The sequence below is a fragment of the Cygnus atratus genome, chromosome Z (assembly GCF_013377495.2).
Source record: "Cygnus atratus isolate AKBS03 ecotype Queensland, Australia chromosome Z, CAtr_DNAZoo_HiC_assembly, whole genome shotgun sequence".
In the NCBI taxonomy this organism is placed as follows: domain Eukaryota; kingdom Metazoa; phylum Chordata; class Aves; order Anseriformes; family Anatidae; genus Cygnus; species Cygnus atratus.
The window spans coordinates 21,437,945-21,463,360 of NC_066396.1; the positions used below are offsets into that span (position 1 = coordinate 21,437,945).

Below are 25,416 nucleotides of genomic sequence, written 5' to 3' on the forward strand. Positions count from 1 at the left end.
AAGCAGCAGGGGAGTGATACGATATTTTGTAACCTCAACTCATAAACTGATAAAGAGGTCACTTAAAGAAGTAGAGAGATAGTTTAAAGCTTTACTTGAATGAAAATTGACCTTTATGGCTTACAGTTTGTCCTTCTTACTTGTCTTCCTTGCATTTTGTAGAATCATAGAATCACAGAATGGTTTGGGTTGGAAGGGACCTTAAAGACCATCTAGTTCCAACCCCCTGCCATGGGCAGGGACACCTCCCACCGGACCAGGTTGCCCAAAGCCCCATCCAGTCTGGCTTTGAACACTTGCAGGGATGGGGCATCCACAGCTTCTCTGGGCAACTTGTGCAAGTGCTTCACCATGTTCATAGTAAAAAGAATTTCCTCCCAATGTATGATCTAAATCTACCCTATTCAAGTTTGGAGCTGTTACTGCTTGTCCTATCACTACATGCCCTTGTAACAAGTACATCTTCAACATTCCTGTAGGCCCACTTTAGGTACTAGAAGGCTGCTGTAAGGTGTCCCTGGAGCCTTCTCTTCTCCAGGCTGAACACCCCCAACTCCCTCAGCCTATCACAGAATCATCTAGGTTGGAAGAGACCTCCAAGGTCACCCAGTCCAACCTCTGACCTAACACTAACAGTCCTCCACTAAACCATATCACTAAGCTCTACATCTAAATGTCTTTTAAAGACCTCCAGGGATGGCGACTCAACCACTTCCCTGGGCAGCCCATTCCAATGCCTAACAACCCTTTCAGTAAAGAAGTTCTTCTTAATACCTAACCTAAACCTCCCCTGGCTCAGCTTTCGCCCATTCCCCCTCGTCCTGTCACCAGGCACGTGGGAGAATAGACCAACCCCCACCTCGCTACAGCCTCCTTTAAGGTACCTGTAGAGTGCGATAAGGTCGCCCCTGAGCCTCCTCTTCTCCAAGCTGAAGAATCCCAGCTCCCCCAGCCGCTCCTCATAAGACTTATTCTCCAGACCCCTCACCAGCCTCGTCGCCCTTCTCTGGACTCTCTCGCTCTCTCGAGCACCTCAACGTCCTTCTTGTAGCGAGGGGCCCCTCAGTGGAGTGGTGCTCCAGCCCCTTGATCATCTTTGTGGCCTTCCTCTGGGCTTGCTCCAACAGCTCCACGTCCTTCTCATGTTTGGGGCCCCAGCGCTGAATGCAGCACTCCAGGTGGGGTCTCACAAGAGGAGAGCAGAGGGGGAGAATCACCTCCCTCATCCTGCTAGCCACAGTTTTGATGCAGCCCAGAAAGCCAACTCTGTCCTGGGCTGCAAGCACACATTGTCAGCTCATGTTTAGCTTCTCATTAAGCAAAACCCCCAGGTCCTTCCCCTGAGGGCTGCTCTCAATCCATTCTCTGCCTAGCCCATGCTTAGGATTGCCCTGACAGAGTTGCAGGATTTTGCACTTGGCCTTGTAGTTGCGTGAGGTTGCTGCATGCAGGCCTTGAACTGCATGAGGTTCATATGGGCCCACCTCTCAAGCCTTAGCATACTTTCTAGGAGGGTCACCTCCTTTTCCATCAGCTCCTTATTTACCATGTGCCTTAGCATAGTTTGCAGGAGGATGTGCTTCATGGTGTTGCCTGGCACAGAGGTGAGATTGATGGGCCTGTAGTTTTCCAGGTGCAAGACTTCGTACTTGGTGTTACTGAACTACATGAGGTTCACACAGGCCCACTTCTCAAACCTGTCAAGGTTCCTCTGTATAGCATCTGTTTCTGCCATCAGATCAACTGCACCACACAGCTTGGTGCCATTGTCAAACTTGGTGAGGGTGCACTCAATCCTAACCAAGTCAATGTTGCTGACAAAGATGTTAAATAAGACCAGTCCCAATACTGACCCCTGAGGAACACCACTCGTCACTGGTCTCCACCTGGACACTGAACCATTCAATGCAACTTTTTGAATGCGGCCACCCAGCCAATTCCTTATTGGAGTGGTCCATCTGTGAAATCCAATTTGGAGACAAGGATGTTGTGTGGGACAGTGTCAAATGCTTTGCATGAGTCCAGGCAGAGGATGTCAGTTGCTCTTCCCCTATCTACCAAAGCTGTACCCCCATTGTAGAAAGCCAGCAAATGTGTCAGGCGCATGTGCCCTTAGTGAAGCCATGGTGGCTGTCACCAGTCACCTCCTTATTTTCCATGTGCCTTAGTAGTTTGCAGGGGGATGTGTTCCATGATGTTGCCTGGCACAGAGGTGAGACTGACTGGCCTCTAGTTCCCCAGGTTGTCTTTTTTTCCCTTAAAAAAAAAAAAAGGCATTATGTTTCCCCTCTTCCAATCAGTGGGAACTACACTGGACTGCCACGACTTCTCAAACATGATTGAGAGTGGCTTAGCAACTTCATCCACCGGTTCCTTTAGGTCCTTTGGTTACATTTCATCAGGTCCCATGAACTTATGCACCTCATTCTCCCTGTCCCTTCTTTTGCCTTCTGTGACTCGGGTGTTGTGCCTGGAGCACTTCCTGGTGCAGACTGAGGCAAAAAAGTCATTGAGTGCCTCAGCCTTCTCCATTTCACGTGTAATCAGGTCTCCCGTTTCCTTCTTGAGAGCACCCATGTTTTCCCTAGCCTTCCTTTTATCAGCGATCTACTTGTAGAAGTCCTTCTTGTTGCTCTTGACATCCCTGGCCATACTCAATTCTACCTGGGCTTTAGCTGTCCTAACTTGACCCCTGGCTGCTCAGACAATGTTTCTGTGTTCCTTCCTGGTTACTTGTCCACCCTTTGTAAGCAATATAACTTTCTTCCTTTAGTACTTTCTTAGTTCAGTAAGTTGAAAAGGATTATTGCTTTTGCATCTGATTGCCTTATTCTTAGCACCTTTTTGTCGTGATCCACTAGCGTACACGGGCCAGGTCATGCTTCAGTCATAATTGTCATAGTAATAACTGTATAATAACTCTTTAATAACAACCAGTTTATACTTTGTATAGCTTTTTTCCTTAATATAGCTGTGTACCCTACTGTATATGTGAACTTTGTCTTTTGCCTCTTGGGTTTGCAGAGGTCACAATAAAACCTGATTTCAAAGGGCTTCATAAATACTTGGTTGTTTCACTGTTCCCTCTCTTTTCAAACACCTTAAGATAGCGATAGCAGAATTACAGTAGATGTGCTCTTGATAGTTTATCAAGCTGAAATACATGAGTTTCAAGAACATGGTGTTTAAAAGTAATCTTTAGCATTTGTGCAACTGAATTTGACTGAATAATGATCAGCTTCTGTGTCCATTAATAGTGACAAAATAATTCTAAATATGAATTAGTAGTTGGGTTTTGTTGAAAATGAAATGATATTCTAATAATTGTATCCTTACAGTGCTCTTTCTGAAGAAGAAAAAACTACTTTGCGTGCTGGACTTATTGCCAACTTTAATGAGCCAGTGAACCAGGTTAGTGGTGAATGACTAATTATTACTGTCCTAGCAAATGCTTGTATTGGTGTATAATTTGGTTTCTTTATTTACAAAGTGTATGAGAATAATAATGAAGTTGACAAGTTGCAATTTATGTGTTGCCTCTCAGAATGTTTTTCTATATATGATAATTCAATGTGGTCTCTTTCTTGCTTTGTTTTGCTTTTTTTTTTGTTTGTTTGTTCTTTGTTGCAGTGACAGGTCATGTTGCCCCTTACTGTTTATGCAGCTGCTTGGTGAAATGATTGAGGGAATGGGTGTAGCTCAAAAATAACCCTCTCGGTGCTCCTGCTCCTTTGTGACTTACTTTTTCCAGATATAGCCATACACGGAAGTGTGGTGGCGTTGGTGTAGCAGGAATGAGCTGTTGAAAAAGCTGCTGCATAAACCTGCCTAAGCAGTATTGCTGTCACATGTCTAATCACAGCATTAATTAATTTAAATAAGCATGATAAAGATTCAGTATGATGGTCTTGTCTTACATAATTTAAAGTGACTAATATTAAGCTACTGTTTTGATTAGAATAAGGATTTGTTAAATTGAGTTAAGAGCTAATGCTAAGGGTTCAAAATAGGCATAGATTAATCAGTCTTCCTTCTGCTACAGTATTCTTGCTCATAGATTGAGATTCTGAAAGGAAGTTATTAGCTAATATTTTAAGTTATGTCTTAAAGAATTCGGAAGACAAAACATAGATATGATTTGCAAAAGGTAAAACTTAAACAGAAGAGGTATAGGAAACAAGCATTCATTCTGCAGACAGTTCAGTTTTTAGCTTCTCCTAAATTCCTTCATGGGATTACTGCTATTCATAGGATTACAGCAATATATCAAAGAGTAATTTGTGCTTTGTAGAAGTCACTTGTGCAGTGATGATTTTGAGTAGAATTTCGTTTTTATTTCAAATATATTTTTTAAATGCCAGTAGGCATAGGAATTGTTAAATTTTTCATGTAAGTACCATTTCAGTGTAAAAGTATGACCAAATATTACTTGTTTCTTTTTCAACCAAAAGAAACTGTGAAGCGTTTCATGCTGGACCATAACGTGTGCATCATTTATGCAATTGCTAGGTAGTGCAGAGTTTAGCATATACTTCATTTTAAAGTGACTGCATGATATCCATGTTTCTAAAAAAAATATGTTAAATGCATTGTATGTAAAACAATTGCAACTTTATCAATAAGTTCTCCCATTAGTATTTAGTCAGTTTACCTGCAAACACAGTAGTATATCTTACAGTTGCAAATTCTACTGCTGATGAACAGTTAAGCAATTTAAGACTGTAGTTGGATGCGGAGACTTGAACCTTTTAAACTGACATTTATAAGAATATGGATTTACGTATTTATCTGTCTGTGTAACAGTGTCAGGATTCAATCTTTTAAGATGCGGAGGGGTTTATTTTATGCCAGCGCTGTGCTTCTAAGTGTTTGCCCAGACAGTTGTTGTGATATTGAACTGTATTTATAGAGACTTTACTGATGCTTATTCAAAGCATGCAGCATGATTCATGAACCACAGATAAGCCACACAGAATTTTGTGTTATGTATCCTGAACGTTGTTTGCTAACATGCTTTGATGTTAAGGTTCTTGGGGCATCCATAGTTGGCAGTTGCAGAAGGGTATTTCAGTCCATTTCCCTTTCTTTCCTATCACCCAAACTGTGCTGTAGGTATCTTGATGTTTCCTTTCAGAGGCAATCTTCATTTAGTCGCCGCTCTGATAAGCCTGAAATTTGGTATCTTGTGTTCTTCATGAGTGCCATTTTTTTAGTCACAGATACTTCATAACAGTTCCTTGTGCTTTCTGCATCATTAAAAGTAGGAAAATTATAACAGTTTTATGTATAAAAATGAAAACAAAAACAACAAAAAAGTACCTCAAAATATAAGAATTAGACATGGTATTATGATGACTTCCTCTGACTTCCAGGGGAGGGGGAGGAGAAAACAGAACGTATGATGGGAGCACAATTTCCATGGCCTATGATGATATTTACCATATAGAGGGAACAGTGAAATAAAATGCTCATTGAAATGTGGCATTAGATTTTTTTTCTACTTAAATAGCCAATACCTCAAGACAAAAATACTCTTTAGCATCACTGTAGAAGTTCCTTGTGTTATATCTGGAAAAGAGTTTATTTGCTCCCTCCTGCCAATCAACATCACTTGATCCAAGAGTAAATAAATCTCCTGGTTCTTCTTTGCAAACTTTGACATCAGCTTTCTGAAGAAAGCTCCCTTATCAAGCAGGCAGCAATGAATATTGTAGAGAGTTTTGTGGAGGTGGTCAGACTTCGTATTTAACAGCTAAGGAAGCAGTAAAGGAAGGAGGGCATGGTTATTACCTCTTATGCCCTTAAGTTGCTGGAATTACCTTTGATAACATCAGAAGGTAACTTCTAGTGTAGAGGTTGTTGTAAGGATGGGAACAATGGCTTCATTAAGGTTATCTGATGAAGGGCCTTTTCAGTGTGAAGGAGATAACAGACACAGCCTGATTGATGAGGGCTGACAGACAATGCCACACACCAAGAGTCTGCTGCCACTAACTGGTGGGCAATTAAGGAACTCAAGGCATGGCTCTGAAGAGAGTCAACCTGGACTTTGTAAGGGATTAGAACTGGGAAAGAACAACATCATGAGGTTTGGTGTTATTTGGGATGAAGATATGTGAAACTACACAAAGTTTATTAAGAAATGTGTCGGGGGAGAAGTCAAGTGGGGAATAAGCAGGAAGGTGTATAGGAGGGGCCAGCCCTGTAAACCACAGCTGGTCAATACCCTTGTCTGAACAAGTGCTGTGCCTGATCTCTACAGTCTGTACTATCTTCAGGTTAAATCCCTTCTTGGATATCTTTTGGTGTAATCTCACTCTCTTGTGTGTGTGCACTGCAAGGGATAGGTACCAGCTAATAGTGAAACTGGTGTGTTTGGTGCCAGCAACTGAAGTTGGAGGGTGCAGGTCTCCCTGGCCTGTGCTATGAGGATCTGGAGCAGGTGAGAACTTTTTGGATGGGACTGTTGGTCACAGGACTAGGTGCCAGTAGCTGGAGGGAAGGAAAGTCTCTATCTAAAAGTTAAAAATCACACCCAGGGATAGCAGAAATAAGGGTGATTGGTGTTCAGAATTCTATGGTATATTTTTTTTGGTAGGAAGTGGTAGAAAAGATAATTAACTAAAAAGTGTTTCCCAAGTATCTGATTCTTCAGTAACATGACTTCTAGAACAAATGACTTCAGTGATCTTTATGTAAAATTTTAAACAGTTTAGTGAGCTCAACATTTTATGTAATACTTAATCATAAAATTGAAGTACAGTTTTTTTTCCACTTTGTGTTCTTCAAACTTTAAAATATCTTAAGGGGAAAAAAACAACGCAAACTCTGTCAATCTGTACTAACTTATTTTTAATTCAGGTTTTATTTGGCTGTTAAATTCTGCAGTGTCTGTTTTCTAAATGATTTTTGTCATTGTGGTACCTGTATTTATTTATTTATTTATTTATTTATTTTGCAGATAGCAACTCAGATCTCTGTGCTAATAGCTAAAGTTGCCAGGGTGGACTGCCCGAGGCAATGGCCAGAACTGATACCCACCCTTCTGGAATCTGTGAAAGTCCAAGATGATCTTCGACAACACAGAGCATTACTTACCTTTTATCATGTTACAAAGACTCTGGCATCCAAACGGCTCGCTGCAGATAGGAAGCTTTTCTATGATGTAAGTAATGTGATGCAGTATTGTAGAGTATAGGCAAACAGCTTGTCTTACATGATTGCTGCTTCCGTGTGTTTAGCTGGCACTGAATTAATGGCAGTGTCTGTATTTGAAGTAGAAAAACTCTTACTTTGGTGGTTATATGTACAATATGAAATATTTGAAAGTCAATTTCTTTGTGGAATGTCTTTGAGATTTTTATTAACTTTGTATGTGACAAATATTTTTATAATGTGACTCATGTTTATGACTTGGGTGTTTTTTATAACAACTTGTGTTAAGAAGCAGAGTTTGATTTGCAACACAATCTGTGCAAATCAGTCTTTTGTTGTCAGGCCCTAAAGCAGATGTTATGTATAACTTAGAGTGTTTTTGGAAGACTGCTCTGGATTCATAACTCAATAGTTAAACTAAAACAGTGCCAAATTTTAGACTTCCATACCTCAATATTTTTTCCTTCATTATTAGTGGAAATGTGTTCATGATGACAGGGCTTTTATCAGATCAACTTCTTTCTCCAGGTTAATTAAAAGATAAGACATGAATGAAAATGCCAAGTCTTGTCTCATCCAGCTTGTAATCTCCATTGTAAGAGTCCACTGATTAGAACACAGGTTTGTCTTTGGCTAAATCTCCAGTCCAGTTTGGAGTTAGGCAACGATACAGTACAGATAACTGAATTTAGTGAGCTAAACATCTTTTCCAAGCATGTTGCATTTGAAGTTTCAAAATTTTATTTCATTTCTTGATTTAAAAAAAAAAAAAAGCTTATCACACAGGTATTGAAGAATGCTTCTGAAGGTTTACTTACTTATCTGTGTAGAAATAATTTGCCTGATTGTGAGATCATCAATGTGAAATTAAGTCAGCAGGAGCTTGAGGGACTGAAGGCTGATTCCTGTAATAGGACAGGACTGAGATAAGTTTTTGTTAGGGGTTTGTGTGTGGAGAAACAGACACACAGACACAGACACAGATTTCTAGGTTGGAAGAGACCTCAAGATCATCGAGTCCAACCTCCGACCTAACACTAAGTACTCCACTAAACCATATCGCTAAGCTCTACATCTAAACGTCTTTTAAAGACCTCCAGGGATGGTGACTCCACCACCTCCCTGGGCAGCCCGTTCCAATGCTTAATAACCCTTTCGGTAAAGAAGTACTTCCTAACATCCAACCTAAAACTCCCCTGTCGCAACTTTCGCCCATTCCCCCTCGTCCTGTCACCAGGCACGTGGGAGAACAGACCAACCCCCACCTCACTACAGCCTCCTTTAAGGTAACTGTAGAGAGCGATAAGGTCGCCCCTGAGCCTCCTCTTCTCCAGGCTAAACAATCCCAGCTCCCTCAGCCGCTCCTCGTAAGACTTGTTCTCCAGACCCCTCACCAGCTTGGTCGCCCTTCTCTGGACTCGCTCGAGCACGTCCATGTCCTTCCTGTAGCGAGGGGCCCAAAACTGAACACAGTACTCGAGGTGCGGCCTCACCAGAGCCGAGTACAGGGGGACAATCACTTCCCTAGACCTGCTGGCCACACTGCTTCTTATACAGGCCAGGATGCTGTTGGCCTTCTTGGGCACCTGAGCACACTGCTGGCTCATATTCAGCCGACTATCAACCAATACTCCCAGGTCCTTCTCTGCCAGGCAGCTTTCCAGCCACTCATCTCCCAGCCTGTAGCTCTGCTTGGGGTTGTTGCGCCCCAGGTGCAGGACCCGGCACTTGGCCTTGTTGAACTTCATACAGTTGACCTCAGCCCATCGCTCCAGCCTATCCAGATCCTCCTGCAGAGCCTTCCTGCCCTCGAGCAGATCGACACACGCACTTAGCTTGGTGTCATCTGCAAACTTACTGAGGGTGCACTGGACGCCCTCATCCAGATCATCGATAAAGATATTAAAGAGGACCGGCCCCAGTACCGAGCCCTGGGGGACACCACTTGTGACCAGCCTCCAACCAGATTTGACTCCATTCACCACAACTCTCTGGGCCCGGCTATCCAGCCAGTTTCTAACCCAGCGAAGCGTACGCCAGTCCAAGCCCCGAGCAGCCAGTTTCTTGAGGAGAATGTTGTGGGGAACGGTGTCAAAAGCCTTACTGAGGTCAAGGTAAACCACATCCACAGCCCTTCCCTCATCCACCAAGCGCGTCGCTTTGTCATAGAAGGAGATCAGGTTCGTCAAGCAGGACCTGCCTTTCATAAACCCATGCTGACTGGGCCTGATCGCCTGCTTGCCCTGCAAGTGCCGCGTGATGACCCTCAAGATAATCTGCTCCATGAGCTTCCCTGGCACTGAGGTCAGACTGACAGGCCTATAGTTCCCCGGGTCTGCCCTCCGGCCCTTCTTATAGATGGGCATCACATTGGCTAGCCGCCAGTCGACTGGGACCTCCCCCGAGTTTTTCCTCCCTCAGACATATATAGATACGGATGAATATAATCCATGTATAGGAAATATTTGTATTTAAATTTTGTAATCTGTTAGACCATTATACACAACTTGAGTACTTGTACAGTACAGGTTTTGGTAGATTCAGTTCTTTATTCGAAAGTAATAAAGAAAGAGCAAGATAATTAGTTGTCTTCTAGCGCTCTCCTAAAATAAGCAGCTGTGAATGTTGCTGATGCTTATGGAGATAGAAAAAGAAATAAAAGCCCAGCCTCAAAGCGCCATCTACATAAATAGTCAAATCTCAGTACAGGGGCAGAAAGGAATTAATAGGTCATAACGTGTAGTATTGTTAAAGTTGTCTTGTCCAACAGTACCTTTGCTGTTTTTCAGCCATTTCACAAGATTCAAAAAGAGCTCAGTTACCTTCAATCATATTTCACTTGTTTTCAGCAAGCTCATTAAGTTTGTATGAACCTTCTTCCTGGTGGAATACCATTTTTCCAGCACGACAGTTTCTTTGTATATTCTTCTGTTTGTAGAGAGAGAAAATTTCAGGTGTGAAGAAAAGCCATATAACAATTTTTTTTTTAGATTTATAGGGCATTTCATATCCAAAATACAATTGAAATTTCCTAACGTTTAAGCACAGTCTAAGTCTTTACATTTAAACGTTTGCTGGTTTTTAGCTTTTGGATAAGTTCAATACCTAGAGTTCTTCTATCATCTGATTTGAAATTAACAGAAATATTAGTGTGTTCAGTTTCAGTGTGAAGAGAAATAAACAGCTCTGAACTCTGTATGTGAATAGTTTTTTAACCTTATGTGGAAAAAGGAGATTTTTTGAGCATCTGGTACTATGGTATTCATATTTTATGATTTTTTTTAACAGCAGCAAAACTGGTCAACTTTGCAGTTTGCTTCTTCTGTCTCCTGGTAAAGGGAATTCACATTCTTTAAGTGGCAGGTGATTTCTCTTGGACAGGTTATTATTTCTCATAATAAATAAGAGCCATTCTAAACATTTTTACAGCTTCTGAGTGTCTGTGTACTTCAGAACTTCTGTATCTTTTGAAACAAGAGGACAATGTTTGTTATCCTAATTCTTTGTCTTACTTTTGAGTATCAGTCATCTGGACAAGCTACATGGCTATATTGGAAAAGATACCGTGAATTGTTGCAAATCAGTGAAAACATCAGTTACATTTTTTTTTCCAGTTTCTTACAGTTTTTGGGCCTTCTCCAAACTGGCCTTGAACACATCCAGGGATGGGGCATCCAGAGCTTCTGTGGGCAGCCTGTGCTACTGCCTCACCTCCCTCTGAGTGAGAAGAATTTCCTCCTAACATCTTGTTGTGGTTTAGCCCGGCTGGCAGCCAAACACCACACAGCCGTTCGCTCACCCTCCCCCCTCCCTCTCCGGGATGGGGGAGAGAAACGGGAAAGTGAAGCCTGTGAGTTGAGATAAAGACAGTTTATTAAGACAGGGAAAATAATAACAATAATAATAATAATAATAGTATTAATAGTAATAATGTGTACGAAATAAGTGATGCACAATGCAATTGCTCACCACCCGTTGACCGATGCCCAGCCTATCCCCGAGCAGCCGGCCCCCCCCCCCGGCTAGCCACCCCTATATATTGTTCAGCATGACGTCAGATGGTATGGAATACCCCTTTGGCCAGTTTGGGTCAGCTGTCCTGGCTCTGTCCCCTCCCAGCTCCTGCTGCACCCCCAGCCTGCTCGCTAGCAGGACAGAGCGAGAAGCTGAAAAGTCCTTGGCTTGGTGTAAGCATTGCTCTACAACAATTAAAACATCAGCATGTTATCAGCGCTCTTCTCATCCTAATCCAAAACATAGCACCCTGCCAGCTACTAGGAGGAAAATTAACTCTGTCCTACCTGAAACCAGGACACATCTATAGTCGAAATCTTTCCTATTTCAGTTTGAAAACATTCCTTCTTGTCCTATCATTATTTGCCTGAGCAAAAAGTCACTCTCCATCTTTTTTTATAAGCCCCCTTTAAGTAATGAAAAGCTGCAATGAGGTCTCCTTGAAGCCTTCTCTTCTTCAGGCTGAACAGCCCCAGCTCTCTCAACCTGTCTTCATAGGAGGTGCTCCAGCCCTCTGATCATCGTTGTGGCCCTCCTCTGGACTCACTTTAACAGCTCCACATCCTTGTGCTGGGGACCTCAGACCCAGATGCAGGACTCCAAGTGGGGCCTCACAAGAAAAGAGCAGAGGGGCACAATCCCCTCCCTCCACCTGCTGGCCACTCCTCTGTTGATGCAGCCCAGGATGCAGTTGGCCATCTGTACTGCAAATGCACATTGCCAGCTCATGTTGAGCTTTTCATCCACCAGAACCCCCAGGTCCTTCTCTGCAGGGCTGCTTTCAATACGTGTCTGTACTTATGTCTGGAATTGCCCCAGCCCAGGGGCAATGTTGCTGTCACCAGCGCACCTTGCACTTGGACTTGTGGAATCTCATTAGGATCACATGGGCCCACTTCTCCAGCCTTTCCAGGTTCCTTTGGATGGCATCTCTTTCTTCTGTTATATCCATTTCACCACTCAGCTTGCTGAGAGCGCACTCGATCCCACTCATTATAATGTTGATAAAGGTACTAAACAGCACTGGTTGCAAGATGGACCCTTTAGGGACACCACTCATCACCGGCCTCCACCAGGACATAGAGCCATTGACCACCACTCTCCGTCTGTGTCCATCAAGCTGATTCCTTATCTGCTGAATGGTCCACCTTTCAAATCCATCTCTCTCCAATTTGGAGATCAGGATTTCATGTGGGACCATGTCAAAGACCTTACAGAAGTCCAGGTCGATATTGGTCGATCTTCCCATGTCAAGTAATGCAGTCACATTGCTATAGAAGGCCACCAGATCAGTCATGCACAATTTGCCCTTGGTGAAGCCATGTCTCAGATCACCTCCTTGTCTTGCACGTACCTTGACATTGCTTTATGATGATCTTGCATACTTGCTCTTCAGCTTAGGTCCCTTAGGTACTACCACTATCACACTTTGTCTGCTTTATTGACTAAAAGAATTTAAATTAGCCTAGCCCCATGACTAGGTCTCTAGGTACTGCAGTAATGCAAATTACAATTGCCATTTGAATGACTTCAGATGTTAAAAGTATGTGGTGGGTCTTCCTATTGGATGGTATATATATTTGTGGTTCTCTTACTCCCCCTTATTGTTAATAAAGCAATTACTATTTTGAAAACCATCAAGCATTCTATATTTTAAATGATTTAAGGTGAATCCAGGGTTTGCAGATGTCATTGTAATAAGTTTCAGTGTAAGCATCGTTCAGTACTTTTTTGCGTAGATATATGCATGTAACTGCTACCTGTTTTCCCAGTGTAAGCTGATTCAGATGTTACCTGTGGTGTGAGACAAATAGTTTAAATCTTGTGAGAGAGAAGGCAATGAGAACAGCTGGAATTTTTTGAAGCTTCATACTCTGTTTTAGACCTATGGCTAGAGTTAGTGAAAATCAGGTAAGAAAGGAGGCCTAGATAGTTAGCTTTAAAGCGATAGTCATAGAACAAGTAGTCAGGGAAGCAGATGAGTCTATCATAACATACTCAAATTAAGACAAGAAATTTTTCTGGAAAATAGTGTTGAGTCAGTACAACTTAGTACAACAAAGGAATGAGTGAAACACTGTTGCTTGTATTATACAAGAAGATGGATTAAGTAATATAATAGTCTCAACTGCCATTTAAAATTTATGAATATATTGTAATACATTCAGGAAATCAAATATTGTTGATCTTTTGCAGCTTGCATCTGGTATTTATAGCTTTGCGTGTTCCTTGTGGAATCATCATACAGATACGTTCCTACAACAAGCTTGTAGAGGGGATGAAGCTGCCGCTACAAATTCCTTAGAAAGAACCTTGTTATCATTGAAAGGTAATACAGAATAATTATTTAATACAAGTAATGAAATAAGTTTCTTCACACCAGATGATAAACAGTTCTCTGGTAAAGAGTCCTAACATCTGATAAAGCCATGCCTGTTGGGAAAGCCAGTAGTCTTGGCTTCTTTTTACCTGTGCCTTTAGCAAAGCAGAATAAGAATGGTGCACTCGGAAGGGGAAGAAAGTACCTTTGTTCTTCAGAACGCACCATTCTGATATGCATGTGGTAAGGAGTCTTAAGTCTTGGAAGTGGGAAAGTGGAAGGCATGACAGGACGCATTTTTGCGTGTGTTGTAGTGTAGACTTGCATCTGTCTGTCTTATTTTAGGTGCTTAACTGGAGAATCTGATCTGTGAATTTGTTTTGTTAAGTTCATCTCATGGTCACTTAAGAGGTAGCTTTATCGGTCAGTTTAGATATTAGGTTGATGCTCAGGTACTTAACGGTGGAATGATCGCATATCCTTACTGTACTTTGCTGCATTGAGGAATTAAAATATTTTTGCGTGGTGCCTGCAGTGTGGTTGATATCAGTCCTGAATTAGTTCAGAAGTTGTGGCATATGGCTACTTTGGGTTACTGGCGGTAACAAACCTGAGAAAATTAAAAAGATGGCATATGCATCCTAGCTTGGCCCTTTTCATTTACAGAACCCCCTCTATAGAGGGTGAATATTTACAGCATTTGCAGAATTCTTTACAATTCAGTAATTCTTGGCATTCTTTTCATTGGTTTTCACGTAATATACAGAATTTTAAATTATTTCAAGAGATTATATTCACGTTAGGTATGGTTGAGGTATCCGAAGGCCCAAAATTAATGTATTTTTTAAATTTGGAAGTTGGAAGAAATGCACAGCAACTGATCATGGTCTGAAATCTGAACATGAGAAATATCTACACAAGTAACTTCTTTTTTCCTAGTGCTTCGTAAACTAACAGTCCATGGATTTGTAGAACCTCATCGAAGTGCAGAGGTGATGGTAAGTAATATGGATTTGTTTCTAATTTAAAAATCTTTTGTCAGTATTTCAGGTGTTACAGCAATGTTTAAAGATGACTGAAAGACACATTTTTGTTTTGTAAAGGAAATTCAAGTAATATTCTCTCAAAGTTGCCCTCTCAAAGTTAAGGTTCATCAGACCCTAGGTAGATCCTAGACACTGTGACATCAATGGCAAGATGTCTTTGGGGAAAGGAAAAAACAAACCTTAAAAAGTGTCCCGTCCAGTTTGTGTCATGTGATAATAGCATCTCTCTCTCTACTGGTAGATTTCATGTGTACTCTTCAGCCATCGTTTGAAAGGATGTTTTCATTTAATTATGAATGTAATGATGTATTTATCCATGATAGATTTTTCTGATTATGAGATGAAAGCCTGTGGTATGCAGCCCATCTAGGGCAAAAACAACAACAAAATGAAACCCAAACCTCTCCTTCACACCCAAACACTTTTTACTTTGCTGAAAAAGTTGGGTACCTAACAGCTTCATCCTAAACTGTGAAGTAGAGAACAGTTATACCTGCCATATTATATGCTGAATTCAAAAGGAAAGATTGTAAAGCATAATTCTATATTTACAGACTCCTGTTTCTATTGTAGATATTGTGCTATTTGTGTGGTGCTAACAAAGATCATCTATGCAGTATGCTAGCTTGCTAATTACTTGTTTCATGATGAAATTGCTTGTCCATTAAAATTAATTACTTACTTAAAAGTGATCCTGTGATGTCTGAGCTGTTAACATTACGTTTGACTCAACTTTCTTTTCACAGTACAGTGCAAAATGAACTTAATCTTTAGACGCACATACTCTTATATTTTCAGGGTTTTCTACATGCAGTGTTTGAACGGCTAAAACAATTTCTGGAGTGTAGTAAGTATCTTAATCTTTCCTTGTGTTGGTTAAATATTAGAAATTGGATGAAAGAGTAATACAGTTCTATCAAAATCTTTTTTTTATAAATGCAGAGTTATTTTAAATGGTGCTGAGACTGCACAAGAAAGACTTAAATAACATTGTTTTTGCTTTTGTATTAAAAGACTAAAACCCCACCAAAATCATACCTGGTGTTATATTGCCTATTTTGGGGAGAAAAAAGTCTTAAGCCATGGAGTGACAAAGTATGCATATTCAAATATGTAGATACCACAGAAATACACATCATCTTGAATTTTCTTTTTGTTTTTCATATTTCCTTGAGTCTGCTGTATATTTTGGTAACTGTCAAATGGAAAATAATTACCACATTCAGCTATATGTACTTTATGCCTGGCAGAATAGTAGTCTTAGGCAGACAACCACGGGTTAACACAGTCAACAGAAGTATAAGCATAATTGGCAAGTGTTACTGCTTTTGTAGGGAAGTTACCTGAAGCAGGTAAAAAAAAATGCTCAGTGGAATTGCATCTCAACACACTGCTCTGCTCACTTGCAGTAGGCCTGCAAAGCCTTTCATTCATTTAATTCACCCATAGTGCAAACCATTCCTTAATTTGAAGCTTGTCAGGCCACTCTTTGAGGACTCAACAAATTTCTTTCCAGTGTTTGATATCTGAGCTGAATAGAAATAATTTTTTGATACAAATGAAAGTAGTTGGCTCGGGAACTTGTACTTAGGTGAGAAGTGCTGATTTGGACTCTGAACCTTGTTTATAGGAAAGTTTACTGAAACTTCCACTCTGTGCAATGCCAAAATATTTTCTTTTTTTTTGGTCTTCTATAATACAGTCTTCTCTGCATGCAACTGTTTGCCCCTTCTGCTGTGCTGTAATCATGCTCTTTCTGCCCCTTCTTTCATTTTTGGCTAGATAGTCTTCTGGCATAAATTGAATGACTTTTAAGGCAATCCCATCTTGATGCTTGACGGTTGTCATAGGATTCAAATGTCCTATGATAAGAAATGAGCTGAAGCTTACTATTTCCATTTTGGTTTCTATAGAATCACAGAATGGTTTGGGTTGGAAGGGACCTTAAAGATCATCTAATTCCACCCCCCTGCCATGGGCAGGGACACCTCCCACCAGACCAGGTTGCTCAAAGCCCCATCCAGCCTGGCCTTGAGCACCTCCAGGGATGGGGCATCCCCAGCTTCTCTGGGCAACTTGTGCAAGTGCTTCACCACCCTCTGAATAAAGAATTTCTTCCTAATATCAGATCTAAAGCTACCTTCTTAGAGTCATTCCCCCTTGTCTTATCACTCCACTCACTCCCTGACAAAGAGTCCCTCCTCAACTTTCCTGTAGGCCCCCTTCAGGCACTGGAAGTCTGCTATAAGGTCTCCCTGGAGCCTTCTCTTCTTCAAGCTGAACAACCCTAACTCCCTCAGCCTGTCTTCACAGGAGGGGTGCTCCAGCCCTCTGTTCATCCTCATGGCCCTCCTCTGGACTTGATCCAACAGCTCCATGTCCTTGTGCTGGGGGCTCCGGAGTGCTCACCGTGGGGTCTCATGAGAGCAGAGCAGAGGTCCAGAATCACCTCCCTTACCCTGCTGGCCATGCTTCTTTTGATGCAACCCAGGATACGGTTGGCTTTCTGGGCTGCAACCGCAGATTACCAGTTTATGTCAAGCTTCTTGTCCCGCAAAACCCCCTAGGTCCTTCTCCTCAGGGTTGCTGTCAATCCATTGTCCACCCAGCATGTATTTGTGCTTAGGATTGTCCTGGCCCAGATGCAGGACCTTACATTTGGCCGTGTTGAATTTCTTGAGGTTTGCGCAGGCCCACCTCTCAAGTCTGTCCATGTCCCTCTGGATGGCATCCCTTCCCTCCAGTGTGTTGACTGCACCACACAGCTTGGTGTCATTGGCAAACTTGGTGAGGGTGCACTTAATCCCACTGTCCATGTCACTGACAAAGATGTTAAATAGTGCTGGTCCCAATACTGACCCCTGAGTAACACCACTCATTACTGATCTCTACCTGGACAGTGAGCCATTGACCACAGCCCTTTGAGTGCGACCATCTAAGACTTAGCCACCTAGTGGTCCATCTGTCAAATCCATGTCTCTCCAATTTAGAGACAAGAATATTGTGTGGGACAGTGCCAAATGCTTTGCACAAGTCCAGATAGATGATGCCAGTTGCTCTTCCCCTATCTACCAATTCTGTAACCCCGTCATAGAAGACCAGATTTCTCAGGCATGACATGCCCTTAGTGAAGCCATGGTGGCTATCACCAGTTACCTCCTTATTTTCCATGTGCCTTAGCATGGTTTGCAGGAGAATGTGTTCCATGATGTTGCCTGGCACAGAGGTGAGACTGACTGGCCTGTAGTCCTTATCAGTAAGCTGTTTTTCAAAAGCGCACACCACTAACTATAATGAAACTAGAATTTACTTCTGTTATATCATCTTCTTTGCTTGTATGCTGTCAGTATGGCTGTCTTTATTTTTTCTATTTTCTTATAAAAGCTTTATCTTTGTTTTCTGAATTCAGACTGTTTACCAGTGTCCATAACCTTTTTTTTTATGATGGGTTTTCTAGTAAAGCACATACCTACATATGTAATAAGGATATACCGTAGTTTTCTTATGAGGGCATTTTAAGCTTTTCAGTGCGCTCTTGCTAGCATTTTGCTAATCTATGCTAGCATTTTGCTTGCATTATTTTGACTGTCTTCTATGATTGAGTGGTGTGTGATGATGTCCAGACTGTTTTATTCAGATCACTTATAGTGACTTTCACTGCAGCTGAGAGAAATGGTTAAAGATTATTTTTTTGCAATACTCATTACCTTCAATTTATGACTTTGAATTTATTCTGCCATAGAACTTTTTTTCTGGCTGCTATAACCCCTGAACTGCAGATAAAACAAGTTGTTCACCAGTATTAACTTTTTAAGATGTAGTTATCCAGAAAGAAAAGGGGAGTCTGAAAAAATGATAGTTGTTAAATATCTGATTTACCAGGTAGAAGTATAAGAGCAGAAAACGTATGCAGAGATCGTCTAGAAAAGACTATAATTCTGTTCACTAAAGTGGTAAGTAAATTCTCCATACAGTTACTGAATAGATTTGAGCAGTGCAGTCCCCAGTCCCCAATATGTATGTTCCTTAAAACCAGTAGGTTTCAGATCTTTTAAAGAAAAAGAAGGTACTGCAACTTGGAACTTCTTTGCTATAAAATAGCCTTTTCTTTATTTTATTTTATTTTTTTCAGAAATGTATTTGTATTTTCATGCTGACATAAATCACAGGAGCAAAGAATCCATTTCCTTAATGCAAATAGAATGGCATTCTATAAGTAAATTATTAACTAGTCTTTTGTTTAAAAAATAAAAAATCATGGTCTTTATTAGAAATCATGAGTTTTTTTCATCCAGTTAAGTACTTCTATATATACTTAGATTGTTATTTCTAAGGCACTGTTAGTTCTATCGAATCTCTGGCCAGTTCGGATTTACTGAAAGAAAATTAACAAAAATAACCCTTCTCTTTCTCACTTTTACAGTCTGTGACTTTTGTATTATATAGTACATTTTGAGTTTTCAGCTAATTCTGTGCAACCATTAATTGTGTTATCAGAAGGTAATTTTAGCATTGACATTTGCTCTGCCTTTAATAGGTATAAAACCTAATGACTTCCCATTGTTTGCAAATTATATTTTGGGACAATAGTTCTAATTTAAATGTTCAGCATAATTATTATAGGTGGGAGGCACATGTAGCTATCAGCGAATTGAACTGAAGGTACTCTACCCAACATTCTTAGTCTTTATCATAGTCCTTCTTCTTTTGAACTAATAAGCAGAGTATGGGGGCACGTCTTTTTTTGTCTTCATAGATCTGGAGAGAAAATGCACTTTATTGATAGATAATCTACCATCTATAGAAATTAAGATGCAAGAATTTAGCTTTAGGCATTTTTGCAAGTAGTAGAGATCAGGAAGTTGTAAGCACATTCTAGATCACGAGTTAGAAGAACTACGGTGAAGAAGCAAGTGCTTGTTCTGCAGTGTGGGGTGTGTGGAGAAAAAAGAATTAAAACTTCTTACCCTTGCACCTCCTATCTTTCTTATGTCCCATGTGTTTAATGATGAGAATGTCAGTAGCATCTGGTATGTCTTATGAACAGGTAGCAAGTATCTGTAGTGATCAATTTAAACATTTTTCCTTATGGTCTGTGTACATTGGAATTGCTTTTCGTGATACAGTATAGGATGTCTGGAAATCGGCAATAATTTGCTGTATGTTTATGGTCCAGTGAAAACAGAGGGTTGCCTCTCCTTAGTAGTTACGCAGTTGAAGGCTGGAATTTGTTTTTTAAACAACATGAACCATAAATGCTGCTCTAGAAGTACCTGTGGAAAGCAATGTGCTAAAATGTTGACGGCTTTAATTGTAGTGGATGTGTTTTACATATTATGTTGCTATCAAGTTGAAAACAGGTATTGTTCCTTAAACTTTTAACAAAAGATAATTTTGAATGTGAATCAATAATTTAGTGGAGAAACTAGTGCTTCATTAAGCATTGATACTGATCTTTTCCTAATTTCCTCCTTTCAATTTTATTTTCTATAATTTTATGTAAATAGTTTTATGAAAGCATGTACGACTTGCACAAAAAATTGATTTTTTTGCTCTTCTACTTGCTTAATTTCTAGCTTTTGGACTTCCTGGATCAACATCCTTTTTCATTTACGTCTTTAATTCAGAGGTCATTGGAGTTCGCTGTAAGCTATGTTTTCACAGAGGCTGGTGAAGGAGTTGTATTTGAGCGCTTTATTGTACAGTGCATGAATCTCATCAAGATGATTGTAAAAAATTATGCTTATAAGCCATCAAAATATATTGAAGGTACTGCTTCTATTTACTAAATATATTTTTATATTTTGTATATAATTTTGCGAGTTGTTAGTGAACTCCTTTGAGTTGTACTTTTGAAGCACTTAATGCATCAATACTTAATAATACATGCTTCTGTCTGTATACAGGTAATTCTTGTGTTGATGGTTAAAGTGTTCATATATATGGACATGGATTTGCCAAACGTATACAGTGTTTGTGTTGGTTGTATAGCATGCAGTATTTGTTTTTATTGCTACTTTCTATAACCAGTGTTAATTCCTTAAAAGAAAAACAAACAAAAAATGTCATCCTAGTTGTTTTTAAGATTATATTTGGATAAACTTTTTGAATAGATATAAATGAAACTCTTTGAATTCTGTGTTTTTAATTATTTCTTCAGTAACGTGATGTGTGTGTGTGTGTATGTATGTGTGTATATATATGTATATAAAACAACAGTAAAGCAGTGTTTTTCACTTTAGTAGCTGTTAAACTTGATAAATATTTTGTGAAGCACTACTGACTGAAAGGCCGTCTAATTGTAGTGTCTGAGAACTCTCTTAAAATTAAATTATAGAATCACAGAATGGTTTGGGTTGGAAGGGACCTTAAAGATCATCTAATTCCAACCCGCCTGCCATGGACGCTTCCCACCGGACCAGGCTGCCCAAAGCCCCATCCTGCCTGGCCTTGAGCACCTCCAGGGATGGGGCATCCACAGCTTCTCTGGGCAGCCTGTGCCAGCGCCTCACCACACATATACTGAAGAATTTCCTCACTATTTAATTGTAATCTGAATTTTTATGCGTTTCATTTCAGATAGCAGTCCTGAAACTCTTGAAGCACATAAAATAAAGACGGCATTTTTCACATATCCAACACTAATGGAGATATGTAGGAGATTAGTCACTCACTATTTTCTGCTGACAGAGGAAGAATTAACAATGTGGGAAGAGGACCCAGAAGGCTTCAGTAAGAAACTTGTATAGTTGGCCACAATTTATTTAGATACGGGTATAATATATATACCTCCTACAGTATTGGTTTACTTTTTGCAGTCTCGTTAAACCTCCAGAGGGAGTGTATGTCTGTGTTTTCCATAATGTGAGAGCTTTCTCAGTTGTCCATGATACTCACATTTAAATACTAAACTTTGTTTGAGCCATAGTTGAAATAATGCTTTCTCCTTTTCTTTGTGAAATAATAGCTGTAGAAGAGACAGGAGGAGATTCTTGGAAGTACAGTCTCAGAGTAAGTATTTCACTTTGAAATAAAACATTCTACATCTCTGCATGCACTTCTTGATAGTCTTGTAACCAGGAGAGATGATAGGTGGTAAAAAGATAAGCTCATGTTTTTCAGAAAAAAATCTTTAGTTAGAGAAATTTCATTCAAATTAATGTAAATGAACTTCATTTGTTTATCAATGGTTAAACTTTCTGAAATTTATTGGAAACTATGTGCTTCATATTCTAGAACGGAGGAAAAGGAGTTTGCTTCAGCATTTTGTATTTTATAGGATCTGGTGGTTATTGAAGAGAAATTCTCTTCTTTAAACTGATAACTGATGTTATCACTAATGACTTTGTTAGTATACATGATGAATGAAGTTTCAGATGCATCTGTACCTTTCAGATCAGATCAAAACTGTTCTTTTGGAGTGAATCTCCCAGTTATCCATGCTGTGCTTTGCTTTGCAAGATCTCAAAGCATATTTGCTGGGTTACTTTCAGATTAAAACTAAAATAACGTTGCATGTCTAGTGTGTTCCAAAGTGCAAGTATAGCTCTGCATTCAGACCAAATGACTGAACTAATCCAAAAGGAAACTGTGAAATACCTACAGTGTGGTCACTAGCTTCTGAGTTATCTGTGGCACTCCACAGGTGCAGTCTTGTACCACAGAGCTCGCTAATATTGTTTCATATTATATACTGTATAATATGAAATGGTATTTCATATAAAACTAATTTGTCTACAGAAGATTACATTTTAAATTACAGCTTTCAGTGTAAGGTATTCAGCACTTAAAAAATGCAGCATAAAATACATTTTAATTGCCATTGTCTTGATTCTGAAACGTTTTTTTTTGTTTTAAATTTTCAGCCGTGTACAGAAGTTCTTTTTATTGATATTTTCCACGAGTACAATCAGACTCTTACCCCTGTGCTTTTAGAAATGGTTCACAGTCTGCAAGGTAAGTTGTTTGAAACATACAGGAACTGTGAAATGTAGTGTTCTTTGTTTTTTATAAACTGTTTTATCAACTTTTATCAAATATTAAACAAATTTACCTTGTGATAGCTAATGCTACATAGCACATTCATTCTGTATTCTATTTGAAAGAATTTGTTAATACATTAACATTTTTAAACTTGCCATAAAAATACAATGTGTATGTAGGAAGAGGAAATCCTAAGGATTCTTTCCTTTTCAATGTGACTTTTGGATGACTGACAAAGATAGAAGCATTTCTGCTTCTGTGAGGTTCCAGGCTTTCTTGAGAATGGTGAAATTTAATGAAGTCTGTAGATTGGTTTTTACTGGGAACTTTCTATTCAAATGTTGCAAGACAGTTTATGGTGATTTTGCCATGTCTATGCAAGAATCAGGGAGAAAAAAAAAAAAACAAAAAAACATTTAAATAGAAAGCTCAAGTTATGCTGTTGTTTTGGATGGTCTAGAGGACTTTCCAGCTCTGTGCAATCTACTTAGTCTTAAAATCTTAGTCTTCTTCTGTATGAAACAGAAGCCTTTGCAGGCTGAGAAGTTACTCTTTTTTGGCGCCCAAGCTGAAGTTTACAGTGGCCATAGAAGATAACAAGTAGTAACTGGCACTTTTTCTATCATTTTGGCTTAGGTTTTGTTTCTCCAGGTTGCATCTTACGTGACTTACTATAATGTTTTGTATTTGAACTTACTGGAATGGCTCAGTACATCCTATTAAATAGAAACCATGCTCAGAAAATGAATGTTTATTTCTGACTTCACATCCAGAACCTCTTAGTATACATAAGTTTCTGGATGGTTTGCTGTGCTTTGATACTGGGAATAGCAGAAGATTTCTTATAGAAGGGTTAGGTTATTTTGTTTTCCAAGAATTTTGGAAGATACTACTTTTATGCTATCAGATACTCATACTTTTTTTTCCCTGAAGACCTCAAGTACCCATTTCTGGATATTTTCAATTTGAGACTTACAGTTAAAGTACAAGATGGCATTAAGAATTCATTAATTTTCAAGACTTGGGAAAATGTTTACTTAGGCATTCTAAGCACAAATGCGTAAACATATAAAGTATATCAGAACTAAGTCAGGGTAGTAACTGTTTGCAGTGTCTACCACATGGTCTTCAATCTGCTCATTAAAATGCAATTTCTGACTTGCATATTGCCATGAAATGTAATTCTGATCTGAGGAAGCAAGTCAAAAATAGGTTGTGAAAGCAGAGTAGATTTCAGCATATTCACTGAAAAAGGTATCAAAGCTTTACTTACAATGAATTGTAAGTAAAAATAGCGATGTAGTCCTAATTTAGAGCATAGTTCGTTGAAGTGTAAGCTCTGTTTAAGAAAGCATCTTGCTTGCATTCTTTGTTTTAGTTATGCTTTTTTCTTTAACTTTTTGTCTTGTAGGAACTACGAACATGGAAGATACCAGTGCTATACTGATTAAAGATGCTGGTAAATTAAATTTTACTTTACCTTTGAAGGAACAGAGCTGCTATTGTGTATGTGCTTGACTTCTTAAACATTATATGAAGCATATGCAAGATGTATTTTTTAAGACATTTGGAAAGTAGGATCTAAGTCCTATTTTTCCTTGCGCTCGATGTCAGTGTTAACTTTTAGAGATACTCGTGTAAATATATGGTATTTTTTTCAGCTTTTTAACAAGCCCTTAGACAATGTCCTTTACTGTCCTATTTTTTCCTCTCTGAACTGCAATGCTGTCATGGCTATATTCTATCTATTTTATAAATAGGGATATTTTTTGGCACAAGAATTGTCTGAGGCCTCTAATTAAACCACTCTTGATATTAGAATGAGATCTTCATTGTTCTTATTGCTTTTAACCGTTTTCAGGAGTGTTTAAGTTCTATTTAAGTTATATGCATTGCTTTTGTTTGTTGCACTTACACTAGCAAAAGTGTTTTTAGTCTTAAAGTAGTCTGATTATTTAGAATTAAAAATAAAGCATTAAACCAAACAATAAGCATGACTTTATTGTTTTTCCCCAGTGTATAATGCGGTTGGACTGGCTGCTTATGAGCTATTTGATAGTGTGGATTTTGATCAGTGGTTTAAAAACCAGCTACTAGCAGAACTGCAGGTTTCTCATAACAGGTAAACACCTTGGTTTGGTATGTATTCCTTATTGAAACATGAATTATTGATACAGATCTGGTAAGATAGAAGATCTGATAATTGCAGAACTGAAAAATGCTTGTTATTTAAAACACATCCACTAAACGAACAGAGGCATGAAATATGAATAGGTAAACAGTCACAGATGTGACAATGTTCATGAAACTTATATTTTGTTAATGTTTGTTAGTGTGGTGGCTACTTCCCACGATCTGTAAATATACTATCACTCTGTCATCTTGAAGCTCTTTGACTTCACTAAACTTTCTCAGGACAGCCACATTTTCTTATTTAAAGAAAATTACTTAGGCCTCTTGACTTCCCAGAACCCCTTAGGCAGCAAAGTCCTGAAATCTGTGGAAGTGATTTCTGTGAAGCTGTAGCTTAGCCAAAGTGGTGATTTGTTCTTCTGTACTAGTACAAGCCTTCTGTAGCACTCTTCAGTTAATTTGGCCACCAATAAAATAGGGAAGTAAGGGCAAATTTGAATTATGTGTAAAAAGTGTGAATGATTACAGTCTGGTTCTGTGTGAAGAGTGTTACATAGTTTGTCTGCCAAGGGTTTTGCATCCCACCAAAGTCCTCTTCACTTGGATGGCCTTCATGTGAGTACCTGTCTTTAGCGTCTCTCTTAAGGTATTTTGGCAGATATTTTTTGGTACCTCAGAGTAGAGATGGACAACTCTGAGTAGGAAGACAGTGTTCCTCCTATTTCCTCAGGCTGTCACCCTTCCCTTGGGGGAAGAACGCTAAAT

At 39.5% G+C, this 25,416-nt stretch overlaps 1 protein-coding gene across 6 annotated transcripts in view; it reads left to right on the plus strand.

Annotated features, from left to right (window-relative positions):
• Positions 1-25,416, plus strand: part of IPO11 (importin 11) — a 106,789-nt gene that overhangs the window by 15,893 nt on the left and 65,480 nt on the right. For all 6 annotated transcript variants that reach the window (XM_035553676.2, XM_035553681.2, XM_035553677.2 and 3 more), the window contains 12 exons: positions 3,339-3,411; positions 6,962-7,165; positions 13,366-13,498; positions 14,429-14,487; positions 15,334-15,382; positions 18,418-18,488; positions 20,112-20,304; positions 21,115-21,267; positions 21,503-21,546; positions 22,401-22,491; positions 23,930-23,977; positions 24,535-24,640. In XM_035553676.2, coding sequence (XP_035409569.1) covers positions 3,339-3,411; positions 6,962-7,165; positions 13,366-13,498; positions 14,429-14,487; positions 15,334-15,382; positions 18,418-18,488; positions 20,112-20,304; positions 21,115-21,267; positions 21,503-21,546; positions 22,401-22,491; positions 23,930-23,977; positions 24,535-24,640 — 1,224 coding nt within the window. The remainder of the gene's footprint in view (positions 1-3,338; positions 3,412-6,961; positions 7,166-13,365; positions 13,499-14,428; positions 14,488-15,333; positions 15,383-18,417; positions 18,489-20,111; positions 20,305-21,114; positions 21,268-21,502; positions 21,547-22,400; positions 22,492-23,929; positions 23,978-24,534; positions 24,641-25,416) is intronic.